Source organism: Canis aureus, chromosome 35 (genome assembly GCF_053574225.1).
Source record: "Canis aureus isolate CA01 chromosome 35, VMU_Caureus_v.1.0, whole genome shotgun sequence".
Classification (NCBI taxonomy): Eukaryota; Metazoa; Chordata; class Mammalia; order Carnivora; family Canidae; genus Canis; species Canis aureus.
Window position 1 is genome coordinate 8,206,131 of NC_135645.1, and position 19,504 is coordinate 8,225,634.

General features: G+C 38.7%; 1 protein-coding gene across 1 annotated transcript in view; it reads right to left on the bottom strand.

Moving 5' to 3' along the window:
• The window catches only part of TIMMDC1 (translocase of inner mitochondrial membrane domain containing 1), a 34,605-nt gene extending 15,763 nt beyond the window's left edge, over window positions 1-18,842 (bottom strand). Inside the window, exons 1-6 of the mRNA XM_077883801.1 lie at window positions 18,430-18,842; window positions 15,843-16,008; window positions 13,876-13,964; window positions 13,124-13,191; window positions 4,630-4,708; window positions 504-614 (exon numbers count right to left, since the gene is read on the bottom strand). Of these exons, the coding sequence (XP_077739927.1) occupies window positions 504-614; window positions 4,630-4,708; window positions 13,124-13,191; window positions 13,876-13,964; window positions 15,843-16,008; window positions 18,430-18,605 (689 nt within the window). The 5' untranslated portion in view covers window positions 18,606-18,842. The remainder of the gene's footprint in view (window positions 1-503; window positions 615-4,629; window positions 4,709-13,123; window positions 13,192-13,875; window positions 13,965-15,842; window positions 16,009-18,429) is intronic.
• Between the last annotated feature and the right edge of the window lie 662 nt (window positions 18,843-19,504).

Sequence of the window (19,504 nt, forward strand, 5' to 3'; positions counted from 1 at the left end):
TGTATTGTTCACAGATGCATGTGTAACCGGGGATATCATCTTTTAAATAAAGCCAAGTTAAAACTCATTCATTGCCGTCCATTTCCTTTAGGTAATTTCCTATGCAGTCAAGAACATAGAAAAAGAAAAAAAAAAATGCAATCAAATGAGATTTACAACATCTTAACTTTTAAAAAAAGTATCTAAAGAATGAGCCTCATCAGATTAAAAATAAAATTAGTATTTTTCATTTTCTCATTCCTTCATTAAAAAGATTAAATGACCAGGTAGGGTACAAGTTGAAGAAAAGGAAACTCTTCTTTGAGATTTTCTTTCTTTCTTTAAGTAATCTCTACATGAGACCTAAACTCACAACCCCAAGATCAAGAGTGCTCCATCGACGGAGCCAGCCAGGTACCCTAGAAACTCATCTCTGAATTGAGAGGTGGTTTAGAAGACCTGGGTTAAGAGACCACCACAATGTTTAGGAAAATCAGATACCCTCATCTTCACATGCTCCTTACCTTTCTTCCAGTTTTAGCTCATGGAGTGCTTTGCGATCCTTCTGTGTTCTCTCTTGGACAGTCTCCCCATAGAACTTCTGAAATGCCATCAAAAGACTTCCTACAGGAGCGCTGAGGTGAAAGCAGAAAGAGAGCTGAGGAAACAGGAGCTATTAGAACACACACCATGTGAGTATCTGCTAAGGCATGAGCAACACCGACTGAGCCTCCTATTCCCTGACAGGTATAGGAACTCTGACAAAGTGTCCTTGTCGAATGAAGAAAAAATTATGGCAATTTCCTTCCTGGTCTTCTAAACCGTAGAAAAAAAGCTATCGCTGCAACTTCCTAAAATTAATTGGTATAAAAACAACAGGTCTATACCTTGGCTCTGGGTTTTATAAATGAGTGATAAACTGGGAAAATATATACTTATGACAAGTTCTGGCAAGTAGCTTTATACTGAAGATTTCTCAGAAACGAAATTAATACCAGAAATGATATCAAACCCTGCAGAGGGCAGGAACTATGGAGGGCATTTTTGGTTGGAGGGAAGGATATTACTAGCCTCTGGAGGTGGAACCACCAAAACATCCTCAAATTCAAAAGTCTGGCACAACAGTCTCACTTACAATGTCAATAGTTCCCCTTTGAGAAACTGATTTAGATGAACAATTATTACAGTAATGACGAGGGTATGGTTCTTGTGTTCTCAAAGAGAGAGTTTTTGACTCTGATATAACTTAAGTTTCCCCTGACTACAAACTAAGTAGCTCATTCAAAAAATTATTTTTGCTAAGTGGAAATGTCCACTGACAACTGGTTAAAGAAAATGTGGTATATACAATGGAGCATTATGTTGCCTTTAAAAAGAGTCACATGCTACAACATGGATCAACTTTGAGGATGTTATGCTAAGTGAATAAGCCAGTGACAAAAGGACAAACATTATATGATTCCATTAATATGAAGTATCTAAAGTAGTCAAAATCCTAGAAACAAAGTAGAAAGGTGGATACCAAAGGCTGGGGGGCAGGGGGAGGGAAGAATTAATGTTCAATGGGTATAGAGTTTTCAGTTTTGCAAAATAAAGTTCTAGAGATCTTTTGTGCAACAATGTGAATATACCTACCACCACTAAACTATACATTTCAAAATGGTTAAATTTATAAATTTTATGTTGTGTTTTTAATGACAAATAAAAATAAATTATTTTTGCTAATTTCAACAATTTTTCTCTTCAGACTAAGCTGGTATATTAACATATATATAACAAGGGGCGCCTGGTTGGCTCAGTCAGTAGAGCGTGTGTTTCTTGATCTCGGGGTCCTGAGTTAAAGTCCCACACTGGAGGTAGAGTTTGCTAAGAAACAAACAAAAAACCACAATATAATAAAAATAATGTCAACAATGAATTATGACATGCAGAATTTTCAAGAATTTTTAAAAAGAATGCATAAATCTTCCTCCTAAAAAGGGGATAGAAAAAGGGAGGGCATAGGTAGAGGGAAAGGGAGAACTCTTCTTATTCAGGTGAGTGCCAACTAATAAAAACAGAAGAGACAGAACAAATCATTTTGCAATCATTTTTGTAGTAAGTGATTATAGCAATAATTATAATAGATCATTAAAACCACCAGGAAAAAAGACAGGTGAACAGGCTGTTCAGTCTTATCCCACAGATTATTTATTCACAATGTGAAAAAGATACCTTTACAGTGGAGAAACTTAGTAGATGCAAATGTGGTAGGCAGAGTTCTAAAATGGTCCCCCAAATTGTCCTGCCTTAATTTTTCAACTATGAATATATTATACCCATGATTATGCTACATGGCAAAATTTTACAGATGTACTGAAGGTCAGTAAGAAGCTGAATTTGAGTGAATCAAAAAATGATCTGGGTAAACTCTTTAAAAGCACAGAGTTTTCTCTGGCGGCAGTGTAGAAATCAGAGAGATTCAAAGTACAGGAAGGACTCAACATGCTGGTTGTGCTTTGAACATGGAGGGGGCACTAGGATAAGGAATCGGGACGCCTCTATGAACAGTGGTGCCTGGCTGACAACCAGCCAGGGAACAGTGACTTCAGCCCTGATAGCCGCAAGGATCCTGTTCACAACCAGAATGGTTTGGGAACAGATTCTTCCCCAGAGCCTCCAATAAGAGCCTGCCTGACCAATACTTTTGAAGTTGGCCTTGTAAAACCCTGAAGAGCGAGAGCCCGTCTGAGCCTATCCAGACTTCTGATCTACAGAATTGTGATAAAATAAATGGGTTGTGTTTCAAGCAGAAGTTTGTGGTAATTTGTCACACAGCAATAGAAAGTACTGCACCAAGTAACTAAAATTAACATATCTTATGATACGCGATACAATATGTCTCTTGATGTGAAAAACTGACAAGGAAACAACTTAATCTATATTGTATTTACACCAAAAACATTTAACCTAAATCTAATCATGAGGGAATACTCAAAAGAAATTGAGAAATTTTCTGGGGGAAAAAAGGCAGTGGAACTGTTCTAGTTTAAAGGAATCAAGGAGCATCTAGGTGGCACAGTTGGTTAAGCATTGAACTCTTGGGTTTCAGCTCAGATCATGATTTCAAGGTCATGAGATCAGGCCCCCTATCAGGTCTAAGCTCAGGGCAGAGTCTGCTTCAGATTTGCTCTCCCTCCCAAATAAAGAAATAAATCTTTTTTTTTTTTTTTTTTTAATAAAAGAATAGGGATCCCTGGGTGGCGCAGCTGTTTGGCGCCTGCCTTTGGCCCAGGGTGTGATCCTGGAGACCCGGGATCGAGTCCCACATCGGGCTCCCGGTGCATGAAGTCTGCTTCTCCCTCTGCCTATGTCTCTGCCTCTCTCTCTGTGTGACTATCATAAAAAAAAAAAAAAAAAAAAAAAAAAAAAAAAAAAAAAACTTAAAAAAAAATAAGAATAAAAACCATAAAAATGATATACAATCGGATCCTGGGTTTAAAAATATATGTACGTGTATTACTATGTGTGTGTGTGTGTGTGTATATATATATATATAGCATTGTAATAATCAAAAAATTTTGAATATGGACCCTACCTAAGACATCTACATTGAATCAATGCTAAACAATTTGTTGTGATGATTACACTGTAATATCATTGGCGAATATTCTCCATTTCATCCTGGGAGATCCATGCTGATATATTCAGAGGTGAGGAATTATGAGGTCTCAAAAGGTTCAACCAAAAAGAAAAAAAAGAGAAAGAACTGTACACACATACAGAGATATAAAATGAATTTGGCAAAATGTTAACAACTGGTGAATATAAGTGAAGGATATATGGGTGTTCAATGTACTAAGTCATTCAACTTTTCTGTAGGTTCAAAATGTTTCAAAGTTAAAAGCTGGAGAAGAAAAAATTTTAAACTTATTAATAAACAAAACCAAAACTAAAAAAAAGTTTTTAATGCAATGTACTTGTTAGTTGTTTTACTTTTTTTCCTGCTCCTTGTAAAAACCATTGTTCAAACTGCCAATATTGGGCAGCCTGGGTGGCTCAGCGGTTTAGCGCCACCTTCGGCTCGGGTCTTGATCTTGGAATCCCAGGATGGAGTCCCATGTCGGGCTCCCTGCAAGGGAGGGACTTCTCCCTTCTCCCTCTGCCTGTGTCTCTGCCTCTCTCTCTCTGTCTCTCATGAATAAATAAATAAAATAAAAATCTTTAAAAAGGGCAGCCCCGGAGGCACAGAGGTTTAGCGCCACCTGCAGCCCAGGGTGTGATCCTGGAGACCCGGGATCAAGTCCCACATTGGGCTCCCTGCATGGAGCCTGCTTCTCCCTCTGCCTGTGTCTCTGCCCCTCTCTCTCTCTCTGTGTCTCTCATGAATAAATAAATTAAAAAAAAAAAAAAAAACTTTTAAAAAAACCTGCAAACATTTTCAGGTGTTAGAGATATTTAAACAGTTTTTAATCAGTGACAATTGGAAGTAAAGTCAACCATCAGGGTAGAATTAGAATTTGACAGTCAAAGCCACTGCCAATACAAGACTAAAGACCTTTTACAGGCTTTTAGATTTGAATTTGTTCTTTGGAAATGAAAGAGATTTTTGACAGGTACGGCATTAATGAAAGTTGTGTTAACTTAGAATGAAACCATGTGAACACTTACCCTAGCAAGGCTCCAATTATGCCACCAGCCACCAGACCATGCAGGCCTAAGTTTATTCTAAAAAGACCTCCTGTGACAGCTATTTTAAAACAAACAAAAAAACCAATATGAAATTATCTTTAAACACTAGAATCCATTTTTTAAATTTCCCTTCTATAAAAAGGACATAAACAACTAAGTAAGTTTTCTGAACCCAACGTTAATATACCACCACAACCTAGATATCCTGAATCTAAAAGGCCACATGGCTAGCTTCTCTCTTCCACATGGGAGGTTCAAGGGAAGAAACATTCCTTTTATAAACCTAATTTCTCCATCTGTTCTATTGGTCTAATCTCTTCTCATTCTGCTTCATTTTTCCCATGTCCTCTTAAAAATCTGTAATTTCTTCACTTCCACCTCTTCCATTTCTTCTTTCTTCAATAAAAGCTTTCCCCAAAACCCCCTGCAGTTTATACCTTTGCCCCCCAGCCTCACCCTTTCTGTAGGGCCGGCCACACCTCAGGCCGACCCACAAGTGGACATTTGGCCTACACTGCCACCTGGTGGCCAGTACACAGGTCCTATTTCCTTCACTGGGATGGTTTATTTATGAGGTCATTCATTTTTCTCCCTTACTAGGTATAACACAACTAATGCCATCTCAGAAAGACTTTTTAAATAAATGAGATTTTTTGGTCTTATTTAAGTATTACTTATTCATTCTTTTATTTTCTAAGTTTTAAAATTAACAAGAACAAAAATCATCTTTAGTTCTATTACTCTTATTAAAAAATAAGGTATTTTTTAAAAAACCTATCAGAATAGGGACGACTGGGTGGCTCAGTGGTTGAGCCTCTGCCTTTGGCTCAGGGCATGATCCCAAAGTCCCGGGATCGAGTCCCGCATTAGGCTCCCTGCATAGAGCCTGCTTCTCCTACCTATGTCTCTGCCTCTTTCTCCGTGTCTCACATGAATAAATAAAATCTTAAAAAAAAAAAAAAAAACTATCAGAATAGCCAAAATCTAGAACACCGATAACACTATATGCTGGCAAGGATGTGGAACAAGAGAAACTCTTGTTCGTTGCTGGTTGGAATGCAAAACGGTACAGCTCCTTTTGAAGATAGTCTGATAGTTTCTTACAAAACCAAACATGTTCTTACCATATGATCCAGCAATCATGCTCCTTGGTATTTATCCAAAAGAGCTGAAAACTTATGTCCACACCAAAACCTGCACACAGACATTTATAGCAGCTTTGTTCATAATTGTCAATACTTGGAAACAACCAAGATGTCCTTCAGTAGATAATATAATAAACTGGTACATTCAGACAATGAAATATTATTTAGCACTAAAAAGAAATGAGCTATCAACTAATGAAAAAGCATTGGAGGAAACTTAAATGCATATTATTTAGTGAAAGTCAATCTGAAAAAGCTATGTACTATTATGTAACATCCTGGAAAAAGCAAAACTATGAAAACAGAAAAAAAAAAAAAAAAAGATCTGTGGTTATCAGGGGCTGGTGGGCAGGATGCATATGTAGAGCACATTTATTTTTTGGGCAATGATAATGCTCTTTATGGTACCACAATATCATACACATATGTTTGGATACAAATCACCCAACATTTGTCCAAACCCACAGAATGTGTACCAAGAGTGAACTGAACCCTAAAGGGACTATGGACTTTGGGTGATAATGATGCATCAATGTAGGTTCTTCCATTGCAACTAATATCCCACTGTGATGTGAAATGTTGATAGGTACGTGTAAGTAGGGGACGGAATATATGGAAAATCTCTGTGTCTTTTGCCCAATTTTACTGCAAACCTAAAACTATATCAAAGGTGGGGAGAGGGGTAGTGAGGCTTATAAGCTGTCAACAGCCAAACACCAAAAACGGAGTTAGACTGTTTATTACATATAACCTTGTTTTCTATGAATAAAGACAATATACTTTTGTGTTTTTTTTTTCAATCTTGGTACTTTTTATTTCTTTTTCTTGCCTGAATGCTGTGGTTAAAGTCTCCAGTATAATATATATAACTGTATTCATCTCAAGTACCTGAATTACAAATATATACATCTTTGCCATGTTCTCAGTCTTAGGGAAAAATCATTCAGTCTTTCACCATTAAATATGACATCTGCTGCAGGTTTTGTCATAGATGACCTTCACTGGGTTAGAGGAGTTCCCTTTTATTCCTACTTCACTGAGAGTTTTTATCATGAATGTTGGATTTTTATCAAATGCTTTTTCTAAGCTAACCTTAAATTCCTTGGATAAATTCCACTTGGTCATGATATAAAAATCTTTGTTTGTTGGTGGTTTTCATTTACTAGTATTTTCTTATGAATTTTTGTGCAAATAGTTTTTTTTTTAAAAAAGTAATCTCTCCACCTTTCATGGGGCTTGAACCTACAACCTTGAGATCAAGAGTCACATGCTCTGCCAAGAGAACCAGCCAGCCACCCCCGAGTATATACTCCAGTGATAGTGATCTGTAGTTCTCTTTATCTGGCTTTCGTATCAAGGTAATACTAGTCTAAGGGAAGTTTGAAAGCGTTTCCTCTTCCTCTATTTTCTGGAAAAGTTTGTGAAAGAAACTTTCCAAAAAGCCATTGAAGCCATCTGGTCCTGTGCTTTTGTGAAAAAAAAAAAAAAAAAAAAAAAAAATTTAATAATTTAGTTTTTTAACATCTTATAGGGCTATCCAGATTTTCTATTTGTTCTTGAGTAAATCTTGGTAATTTGTGTATTTTTTTCTTCTTGGTCAGTCTTGCTAAAGGTTTTCTATTTTGTTATCTTTTCAATTAGACTGTTCATTTGGGATCTTTCTTCTTTAAAATGTAGGTGTTTGTAACTATAAATTTCCCACTAAATACTAATTTGCATACATCTTAGAAATTTTGGCATGTGCTTTCATTTTCATTCAACTCAAAATATTTCTAATTTACCTTGTGATTCCTGTGGTTTATTTATTCCTGTGGTTATTTATAAATATGTTAATTTCCAAATATTTATTGATCTGGGCTGCCCTGGCATTTTTATATTAAAGTCTATCTTGTCTGATACTAGAAGAGCCACTTGAGCTCTTTTCCTTACTGTTTGTATAGTTTATCTTTTTCCACCATTTTTACTTTCAACTTACTTGTTTCTTTGAACTAAAATTGTCTCCTGTAGACAGCATATAATTGGATCTTTTTTTTTAAATAGTTGGACAATCTCTGCCTATTGATTGCAGTGTTTAATCCACTCATATTTAATGTTATTACTGATACAGCTGGATTTAGCTCTGCCATCTTACTGTTTTCTATGTATCTTATTTAATTCCTTTTTGACCTTGTTACTACTTTAAAAAGTTACTTTCTTATTACTTGTTTAAGGGATTATCCAATGCATCTTAATTTATCATAATTTACTTCAGATCAGTACTAATTTTATTACAGTAAGATGTACAGAATCTTCCAATACAGCTCCAATCCTCTTCTATCTTGGTGCTATTGTCACTTATGTCATATATGTATGTTAAAACATAGCAACAGAATATTATTATTTTACACAATCATATGTATTTTAAAGAAGGGAAAAACAACAGTTAAGAAAATAAAGGAAAAACTATAGGTTTATGCAGTCTTTTATATTAACCTACATATTTACCATTTCTAGTACTTTTCATTTCTTCCTGCCAAGTTACTATTTGGTATCATCTCCTTGCTCCAACATACTTCCATTCCTTTCCTCTCATTTGTTAATGCCATCTATGGCTTTAAACATGCTATATGTCTAATACTTCAATTTTATTATTTTGTGTATTGTCTTTTATTATTTGTGTTGTCTTTTAGTCCACTTGAGAAAATGTGTATTTATACGGCCTTTAATAATTACTTATATAATTATGCCATTCTACTGCCTTCTAGCTTCCATCATTCTGATGAGTAATCAGCTATTACTTTCATTGGAATGGTTCCTTGTATGAGTTGTTTTTTTCTTGCTGGTTTTAAGATTTTTCTCTCTCAATAGTGTAATTATTATACACCTAGGTGTGAATCGCTTCATGTTTATTCTTGAAGTTTGTTAAGCTTCTTCGATGTATGGATTAATGTTTTTCATCAAATTTGGGAAGTCTGTAGCCATTATTTCTTAAAATACTTTTTTATGCCCTTTTCTCTCTTTACTCTCCATTAAGCATTCCCATCACACATTTGTTGGTATTTCTGATGGTGTCCTATAGACTGCTGAGGGTCAGGTCACTTCTCTTCATTTAAAAAATTCTGCCCTGGGGCACCTGGGTGGCTCAGTGGTTGAGTGTATGCTTTTGGCTTGGGTCGTGGTCCCAGGGTCCACGATCAAGTACCGCATCAGGCTCACCATGGGGAGCCTGCTTCTCCCTCTGCCTACGTCTCTGCCTCTGTCTCTCTCATGAATAAATAAATAAAATCTTAAAAAAAAAAAAGAAAAAATAAAATCTTAAAAATAGTAAGTAAATAAATAAGAATAAAAATTCTGTCCTTCATGGGCACCTGGGTGGCTAGTCATTAAAGATCTGCCTTCAGTTGAGGTCATGTTCTTGGGGTCCTGGGATTGAGCCCCATGTTGGGCTCCCTGCTCAGTGGGGAGTCTGTTGTCTCTCTCTCTCCCTCTGCCCCCTGCCCATGTGCTTGCTCTTTCTCTCAAAGTCTTTACAAAAAAAATTATTTCACAAGAGACAATCTATATTGATCCATCTTCAAGTTCACCAATTCTCTTCTATTTCAAATATGGTGTTGAGCTCCTCCTCTCCAGTGAACTTTTAATTTCTATTTTTATATTTATCAACTCCAGAATTTTCATTTGATTTTTTAAATAATTTCTGTCTTTATTGACATTCTCTATTTGATAAGTCACTGTCATCATACTTTTATTTCTTTGAAAAAGGTATAAAGTGGGCAGCCCAGGTGGCTCAGTGGTTTAGCGCTGCCTTCAGCGCAGAGCGGGATCCTGGAAACCCGGGATCGAGTCCTGAGTTGGGCTCCCTGCATGGAGCCTGCTTCTCCCTTTGCCTGTGTCTCTGTCCCCCCCTCTCTCTCTCATGAATAAATAAATAAAAATCTTAAAAAAAAAAAAAAGGTATGAAGCCTTTTTGTCTGCTATGTTCAACAGATGGGTTCTGTCAGAGACATTCCTAATGACTGTTTTTTTAATCCCGTTTTTGCATGTCTTGTGATTTTGTTGTTGTTATTGAAAACTATACTTTTTAGATAATAAATTACACATCTCTGGAGTTATTAGTACATCCCAGGGGCATGGCTGTAATTCTCTGTTTATGTAGCAACTTGACTGGACCAATTTTATGGAGTCTTTTCTCTGCAGACTATAGCCACTAAAGTCTTTGCTCAATTTTTATCTTTATGCCTGGTTTCCTAGACATAACACTGGCTTAAGTAGTCAGCCAAAGATTCATTAAAGGTTATGCTTAAACATCTCAAGCCAGTAAGGCTTCCATCTTCTGCCAATGTATCTGTGCTGAAGAATGCATTAAAAGTTTAGACAGTTTATAAGTCTTTTATGGCATTTTCTTTTGGTGTTCACAGTTAACCCTCACAACTAACCAAAGATAAGTAGCTTGCAAGGGCCCTTACCAGTTTCTCCTGAATGTGCATGAATATTTACACACGTGTGCAACTTTCCAGGGTTCTAGGGATAAGCAGGATCTTATTAAAGCCCTCTCTGGCCATCTTGTCCCCTAGATATCTCTGTTAAGATTCTGTCTCCTCTGCCAGTCTATTCCTTACCCCAAATAGTATCAAAACCTCAGATTAGCTGTGTGACATTACCCTTCTCTGTCACAATTATTTTCAGCAACTCCCTTTGGCTTGGAATTTTTTATTCTCTGTTCCAAATAAAGCCAGCCACCTCAAGCAGCAGAAAGTTGGTCCCCCAGCCTGTCTTTGTGAAACTTCTGCATCATAGAACTGTGGGTTAGGGGGCAGGAGCAACCCTAGGCTGGAACACCACAGACTCTCAATTTCTTACTAAGACTCAGTAGAAACTCTTGGATAAATGCTTACTGATTTGTTGGGTGCTTGTGGTCAACTTCCAGCATCTTTAAATGGTTGCTTTTGATAATTTTGTCCAATTCTATTGTTGCTTTTCGTGGAAAGGATTTGCCAAGCTCCTCACTCAGCCATTCCAGATGTTAAACTTACATTTATAAATGTCCAGATGAATGCCAAATAATAATAATGAAAGGCCAATATCCTTGGCCTGATTCTGACTTCAGGGGAAATTACTTTTGTGTTACATCATTAAGTTCAATGTTGGTTGCTGATTTGAGATAAAGAATTATATTGTATCAGATATATTTTTCTATTCTTATTATTTTTCCTAATTTTTACATTTAATTTACATTCAAGAAACATTTATTCTACTCTACTATGCATCAAAGAATTGTGATATAAAAGGCAAAGACTTTTCTGATACCAAGTAAGTCATCTAGTAGAGAAGCAAAACAAATTAACAGCTACAACATAGTATTTTAAGTGCTATGATTAAAGTATTTAGACTGAACTATAGGGGAAAAACACCTAAAAAGACCCAAAGATGAAACAAACAAGGGGTAATGGAAGGGGAGAGGGAGATGGGGTGACTGGGTGACAGGCACTTGAGGGGGGCGCTTGACAGGATGGGCACTGGCTGTTATGCTGTATGTTGGCAAATCAAACTCTAATAGAAAATATACAAAAAAAAATAAAAAATAAATAAAGAATGGCACACTGCACACACAGTGTTTATAAATTGTCCATCAATAATTTGTAATTAGAATAACGAAAGATTCCATTAAAATAACTGAAATAATGAAATATATTTTTTAATTAAAAGAAAAAAAAACCCGAAGATAAGAAAATAGGGGCTAGGAAGGATATCTAGGAAAACTGAAGCTGACAGATGAGCTGAACCTTGAAAGACAGGTTTAGTAAGAGCTAAACAAAATTGTCTATGGGAGTGGGAAGGCAGGTTCAAGAAGAGGAACCCATACATGTGAAGCAAGATTATACTGGGTTTGGGAAATTAGAGTGGAGTCAGAAGGGTGGAGCAAGAGCAGATTATGGGGGCCAGATCAAGATGGGAATGATGGGAAACTATGGAAGAACCTCAAGCAAAAAAGTGTTAAATCATATTTCTAGTTCAAAAAGTATGAAGGCAACACTGGAAGTAGAGCAAACCAAGACTAGAACTGGGAAGACTGGATAGCAGCAGTGAGAGGAAAAAGGAGATGGGGGTCCATATATATTAAAAAAATATAATTGATAAGACTAGAACTTTGGAAAGGAGGAGATGAAGAGCAGGACCATATCCTTGCTTGGCTTTGTTGGTTTTTTAAATTTAAAAGGATAGATGATAGAGATCATAAGAGCAGGAACAAGCATGGAAGCTAGGGGAGGAAAATAGAATTTGGTTTGGATACAGTCATTGGAGTCTACAGAACAACAATGGAAAAATGGCTGCAAGTTTTAAAAAGGGCACGTTCCAACCGTTCCAATGCTATTAATACCTATTTCTAGTTTTATGTTAAAATGTTTTAAAATTTCTATATTTATTTTTAAATGTTTCCATTAAAATAAGTTCAAACTATGCGTATATACTTTTACATGTGTGTATATGTACATAGAGAGCATGCACCCAAAAAAGAGCACAAGTGATAAAGCAAATGGACTAAAATGTTTAACCACAGTTGAGTCTCAGGATATGAAGGCTATTCCTTGTACTACTTTTATTTTTAAAACTCTTTGTAAGCTTGAAATTATTTCCAAATTAAATATTTTTTAAATGTTATGTGCATTATATATATATATATATGTTTTTATATGCAAGAGAATGTACGTGAGGTAGTGAATGCTTGAGTATATGCGGCACTTTATTTATAGTTCTGGAAATAATACTTCAATACTTTTTCTTAACATTCATTTTAAAGAGGTCACATTTACCAGAGGCATAGAGCTTTAAAATAAAATTCAATTTCTTACCATAAAAAATCTGGTCCCTTTCTACTTCATTTCGCCAATCTTATCTCAAGGCACTCTTCCCTCTCGCTCACTATGTTCCAGTCACATTATCCTATTTTTGAGGAACTTTTCTTGCCTTAGAGCCTTCACCCTCAAGGCTTACTTCTTCCCATTTTTCAGGTATCAGCTTCAATGTCATCTCCCCAGAAAAAACCTTCTCTGATCACCTTGACCATCCCACTGTCTCACTTATTTGTTACTTTCTATCACCGCAATCTTTTTTTCCCAATTACATTAGATGGTAAAACTCCATGAAAACAGATTTTTTTTTCTGTTTTGTTCATCAAGTATACCAAGGGCCAAGCACAATGCTCTTTATACATTTTACATGAATGTTGAATGAGATGTGATGAGAAGTCAACCAAAGAATTCAGTAGCTCTGATTTAGAAGTCCTTAAATATTTCCCAAATCATATTTGAGAAGATTGAAAAACATAAATAAGAACAAAAATGTCTTACCTCCTGCAATGACAAAATGGCTTAGAGCATTTTTATTTCGGTACACGTTTAGACCAGTGTTGACTGTGCTAGGAAGAAGGGGGAAGGAACAAAACAAAATTTAAAGCATATCTCACTTACTTTCTTGACCATAATTTTCACTAAAGTAGTATTAGTTTAGAAGTGCCAACTATGTCAATTCCTAGTCTTACTCTAGGCCTCATCAATGTGTTCCAGACTATTAATATGCATACGGGTTTTCTAGGTAGGCCTTCCTCTGCTGAAGAATGAACCAAAGAACAGTCAAATTTCTGGAAAAAATATTCACTTAGAAAAAGATATTGTAAAGAAGAGTTCTGCAGGGATCCCTGGGTGGCGCAGCGGTTTGGCGCCTGCCTTTGGCCCAGGGCGCGATCCTGGAGACTCGGGATCGAATCCCACGTCGGGCTCCCAGCATGGAGCCTGCCTCTCTCTCTCTCTCTCTCTCTCTGTGTGACTATCATAAATAAATAAAAATTTAAAAAAAGGAAGAGTTCTGCAGAATTTCTCTTACTTAGAAACCTTGCACTTATTTGGGTAATAGTTAATAGACTTCCATCCATGGATGCAAAACTACATTTGCAAATCTTTTACACAGATAGATAAAAGTTCTTGAGGAAAAAGGTATTATGACTCACTTTCACGTGGGTATTTAGTTTTTAAAAATATCACTTGCTCAAAAGATATGCTCCTGAAATACCAAGACCCTTTGTCACAATTTAGAGAGAACTTACTTGAATATAGTCACAAACACTGTAGTTCTCCAACTCCAGCGCCAGCCGTACCGGATGAAGCCTCGTGTGGCAGCACGATGTGCAGATTGCTAAAGTTAATGAAAAGGCTGTGAGGTTCCAAGATACTTTGATACCTTCTTTATTCTGAGACTGGCAGAAGGATGTTGGCTATGGATTAGGTAGAGACATCTAAACAGAAACACCATACAACCTCTAGCAATATCACTGTTTAAGTAGTGATGATAAAGCCAAAGTCCTACAAATATCCTAATCTATCAGAGGATGGAAAAAGAGCGGCGCTCAACGGCCGTGATCCTGGGATCTTGGGACTGAATTCTGCATCATGCTTCCCAAAGGGAGCCTGCTTCTCCTTCTGCCTATATCTCTGACTCTCTCTGTGTCTCTCATGAATAAATAAATTAAAAAAAAAAAAAAAAAAAAAAAAAAGAAGATGGAAAAAGAACTAAGAATTGCCAGTGTCAACCAAGTAATCTATCAATGAGGCATAAACTGAGAATCTATACAGCAAATGCCATGGCAAATATATAGTCACTGTTAGGCCTGCTTTCTATATTCAAGAAATCTTGGGAAAAAGAAACCATAAAATATAAAGGAACAACCAACTAAACAGTAAATAAAAGGGAAAGGATGATAGTAACACAGATATGCAGGAAAGGAACGGAGAAAGAAAAGAGAACTGATATTTAGCGTCCACTTTCGATGTAAAAGTTGTGTTAACATACTATCTCATTTAATCTATAATTTTTTTCAGACAGGTGCTTCAGTTTTTACTAGAGCTAGTTTACTAAAGGAAGTTTCTAACCAAGATCACTCAGCCAGTAAGGAATAAAGTCAGAATTGGAAAATAGGTGGTCTGTCTCCACAGCACAGTTTCATATCACCGTAGGGCAAGTCTGGTATAATATCCTGAGGATATAGTCTAGATTTTGAGAGAATTCCTAAGTAGATCCTTAACTACTATATGATATTGGGCAAGTCAAAACCTCTAGAGTATCAGTATTGAGTGATGGCTTTTTGTTTGGTTTTGTTTTTTAAATGTTATTTATTTTTATTTATTTTTTAAAAGATTTTATTTATTTATTCATAAAAGACACACACACAGAGAGGTAAAGACCCAGGCAGATGGAGAAGCAGGCTCCATGCAGGAAGCCCGATGTGGGACTCGATCCAGGGACTCTAGGATCACGCCCTGGGCCGAAGGCAGGCACTAAACCGCTGAGCCACCCAGGAGTCCCAAATGTTATCTTTTTAAAATACAGAGCATGTGAGCAGGGAGAGGGGCACAGGAAGGAGAGAGAATCTCCAAGCAGACTCCCTGCATAGCAGGAAGCCCAACACGGGCCCCGATCCCATGACCCCAAGATCATGGCCTAAGCAAAAACCAATAGCCAGATGCTCAACCAACTGAGCCACTCAGGCACCCCTGGACTCATGGCTTTTAATAAATAAGTCAGAATTTAGGTTAAAGGTATAAAAGAATTCTTTGTACTACTTTTGCAACTTGTGAAGTCTGACATAATTTCAAAATACTCTAAAACAACTCTACGAGCTTTAACTTCCTCACTTTTACAACAAAACTGATATACAGATCTAACAAATGTGTTAGCACTCTGTAAACTGTCAAGCTATAAATGCTAATTATTGTTAGGTATGAACTATTGTCTTCCCTGGAGGCTCTGCAAATGGGGTTAATATGCTACAGCTAACCTTGATGATTTGGCTAGGGATTAGAAAGATTATTTCAGAAAGTACAACCTTGGTGATAATCCTTCTGAAGATAAGAAACCTGGTCTGACAAGCCATGTGTATATGCATTTAGCATCAGTACTTCCACTGTTACTGTTTCTTTAACCTAACATCTTAAATCCTCCCAGCCCTCCTACCTGAGTAAGTGTAGTGAATTACTAAACTGGTGTGCCTTATACGTTTAGAATATCAGTACTCACCACAGCATCAAATCGGTTATGATAAACTTCTGCTTGGCTCTGTTCAACATAGCGCTGTTTAGCATGAATAAAAGCTGGTATGCCGCCATATGCCCAGCCGATGATGCCTGCTGAAACTGCTGCCTTATAAATATTCTCAAGTTCCTTTGAAGTTCTCTGTTGTTCACTAAGACATCAAAAAGACAATGTTTGGGATTAGACTGCTCCCTGACAGTACGTTCAAGATTATCCCAATACTAGTATCACCACATTTTTCATTATGGGCAGAATCTTCTGATACATTAAATAATGCAGTTATATTACAAGTACCTCAAAACTTGGCCAAAATTAATCTACACTGTTAGAAATTAGGCTATTTGTTGGAAAGGCAATGACTAGGAGTGGCACAAGGAGAGCTTCTGAAATGCTGCTAACAGTTTCTTGGTGTTGGTTACACAGCTATGTTTGGTTTGTGAAAATATTTTTCTAGATGCAAATTATGTTCCAATAAAGTTTTTTTTTTCCCTCAGGTACTTTAATTTGATGACTATTACAACTCAACCACATCTCTGGAAACAGGAATTTGTAAGCTGGATGCAAAAATCAGTTATTTCCCTTTTTGAATTTTTTTAACAAAGATTTTATTTATTTATTATTTATTTATTTATTTAAGAGAGAGTGTGTGTGTGAGTATGAGTAGAGGGAGAAGAGACGAAGAGGGAGGGGGAAAACAACCTCAAGCAGATGCCCTGCTAGGCACAGACCCTGGGAGCATGGGGCTTGCTCCCACAACCCTGAGATCATGGCTTGAGCCAAAATTAGAGTTGGATACTTAACTGACTGAGCCACCTATGTGCTCCGTCAATAACCCCATTTCTGAAATCAGAATCAATGAGTCTTTAACAGTTCCTGCATCTACAAGAGAAATCTAATTTCTTAGAAAACTGTAATTCTTATATTTATGTCAATAGGAAAACTGCTATAAATTGAACCCTGTAGGGATCCCTGGGTGGCCCAGTGGTTGAGCGCCTGCCTTGGGCCCAGGGTGTGATCCTGAAGTCCCGGGATCTAGTCCCACATCGCTGTCTCTGCATGGAGCCTCCTTCTCCCTCTGCCTGTGTCTCTGCCTCTCTCATGAATAAGTAAATCATTAAAAAAAAAAAAAAAAAAAAAGGACCTCTTATGTTATATCCTAGTAGGCTCTTTCACAAGCATTTCAAGTAACTACTGGAAGGACCAATGAGAAAGGCTGCCTCATTAACTTAACTTTAAAATAAAGGCGAAGAGCACCTGGGTGGCTCAGTGGGTTAAGCGTCTACCTTCAGCTCAGGTCATGGTCCTGGGATCAAGACCCCCGACAGGTTCCCTGCTCAGCAGAGTCTATTTATCCCTCTCCTTCTGCCCCTGCCCCCCTCCCCCCCCACTTATGCCCGCACTCTCTCTCACTTGCTCTCAAGTAAATAAATAAAATCTGGGAATCCCTGAGTGGATCAGCGGTTTAGCGCCTGCCTTCAGCCCAGGGCCTGATCCTGGAGACGTGGGATCGAGTCCCACATTAGGCTCCCTGCATGGAGCCTGCTTCTTCCTCTGCCTATGTCTCTGCCTCTCTCTCTCCTCTGTGTCTTTCATGAATAAATAAATAAAATCTTTAAAATAAATAAATAAACTCTTTAAAAAAATCAATAAAATCTTAAAAAAAATAAAATCAAAAAAATATTTTGAAAAAATCTTTAACAAATTTTTAAATCTAAAAAATTTTAAAATTAAAAAAAAAAAAGATGAAATCTCAATAAAGCGATTAAAACACGATTCTGAAGCTCTCTTGCCCCAACAATCTCAGCGACATCACAAAGCTTCAGCTCATTTAACCGCTTGACAACTGTAGGGGAACCTACTTCATGAAAGCGCAAATTATTCACTAGTGATTGATAAACGAAAAAATGATGGAATGCACGGACGAATGAAATATCCCGAGTCTTTCATTCAAGTCAATTCCATTTGAAGGGTTATCCTTTACTCTGAAATAACCTTACCCGCTAGTCCAGCTAACATCTTGTTCCATGAATGGATGAGACAATTATTTGCTATTTTATATATATATAATTTTTTTTTTCCTTATTTGACAGAATGAATATTCCACGGGTCTCTCTGCCATCTCTCTCTTCGACCTTCATGTTTTGGAGAGGAGCAGGGGTCATGATCACAAAATACCAATTTTTTTTTTTTTTTTTTTACAAAATACCAATTTGTGAAAAGTGAGAACAACACTGGAGCGGAGCCCTGCAGATGCGGGTTGCGGGGTGAGTTCTGACACGTACTGGCTCGGCCCAGTTCTTCCAACTTGCAAAGCCAGGGGCTTACCCTGAAGGCTCTACTCCCTCAACAGCCCTCAGCGCTCCCACGTGCAGTGCGTTTCCCCCTTCCCACTGGAAATCTTGTCCTGTCAACCAACACGACTACCAGATGGCGATGTCAGGGGATGCAAGCTGGGGATACAAATATTAAAATGCCAAATCTTATTTACAAAAAAAAAAAAAAAAAGCTCTTCCCTGAGGGGCCCGGCAGCCCTTCACGGCCCCCTCCCCCCACAGACCCGAGGCGCGTTTACTCTTTGACAAACAGGTCCCGGAGGCGGTCCCATCCGGATTCCGCGTAGTCGGGCAGCTCCTGGTCCCCCGCGAGGGCCCCCGACTCGGCGGCCACAGCTCCAGCAGCGAAGACCCGGGGGAAAGGACTCAGCCGCCCGCAGAGGAAGCCGTGTGGCGCCCGCGGCCGCACCGCCATGGCCCTCTCGGAACCTCAGGACAGACACACGCCTGGGTTCTCAGGGCTCCCAGGCCTCCCGGAGACGCCGGGGGAGGACACAGGACAACTGCGGCAAGGAGGGGCCCAGCCCCCGCGCGCTACGACCCCAGCCTCCCGGCTGCCCGACCAGCCGCCTCAGCTCCTCACATCCCCGTCCTCCCAACCGGCCTTCACTTTGGGGGACCTTGGATACACGAGACCGGAAGTCCCGTCCCCGCCGGGGGCAAAGGTCACCGGGCGGGGCGACGGCGGAGCCCTTGGAAGACACTTCCGGTTGGAGGCGGGACGACCCTCAGCGGTGCCAACGCCCGCCCCGCCCCCGGAAGTATGTGAGTGGCGGCGGGTGCGCCCCGCCTCCCGCCCGGCGTCCCCGGGTGTCTCCCGGCTTTCTGGGCCCCCGTTCGCCGGTTCCGGGCGGCCAGGTGTCGCAGGCTGACGTACTTTTTAAGTCCTTAAGACTCCGGGGATTCCGCACATTTGAAAAAAAAAAAGTGCAACAGTCGATACAAGTGGAGCGGGGAAGCCCACCTGCGCAAGCACGAGCCGGACCTACCTGTCGCCGACCTCCCGGGCTGCGGCATCTAGCATGGATGGGGCTTGGTGCCAGATACACTGGGGTTTCCAGAACAATTTTTTGAAGAATCAGCTGCGGGTGCGGGGGTGGGGGTGGGGGAGGGGTGTCCTTCACAAGATGGATTTTACCCCCCTTAGTTCACATGCCTGCTGTTTTCTCAAAAGGCAGGACAACTCCTGGAATTGCTATCAGGTGTTTTTCTTGCATATTCTAGCCATAATTTACCTTCAGTACAGTCTCTGCTAACATAGCAGTCGAGGTATTAGTTTTTGTTAAAATGCACGCGTTAAAAAAATAAAAAATA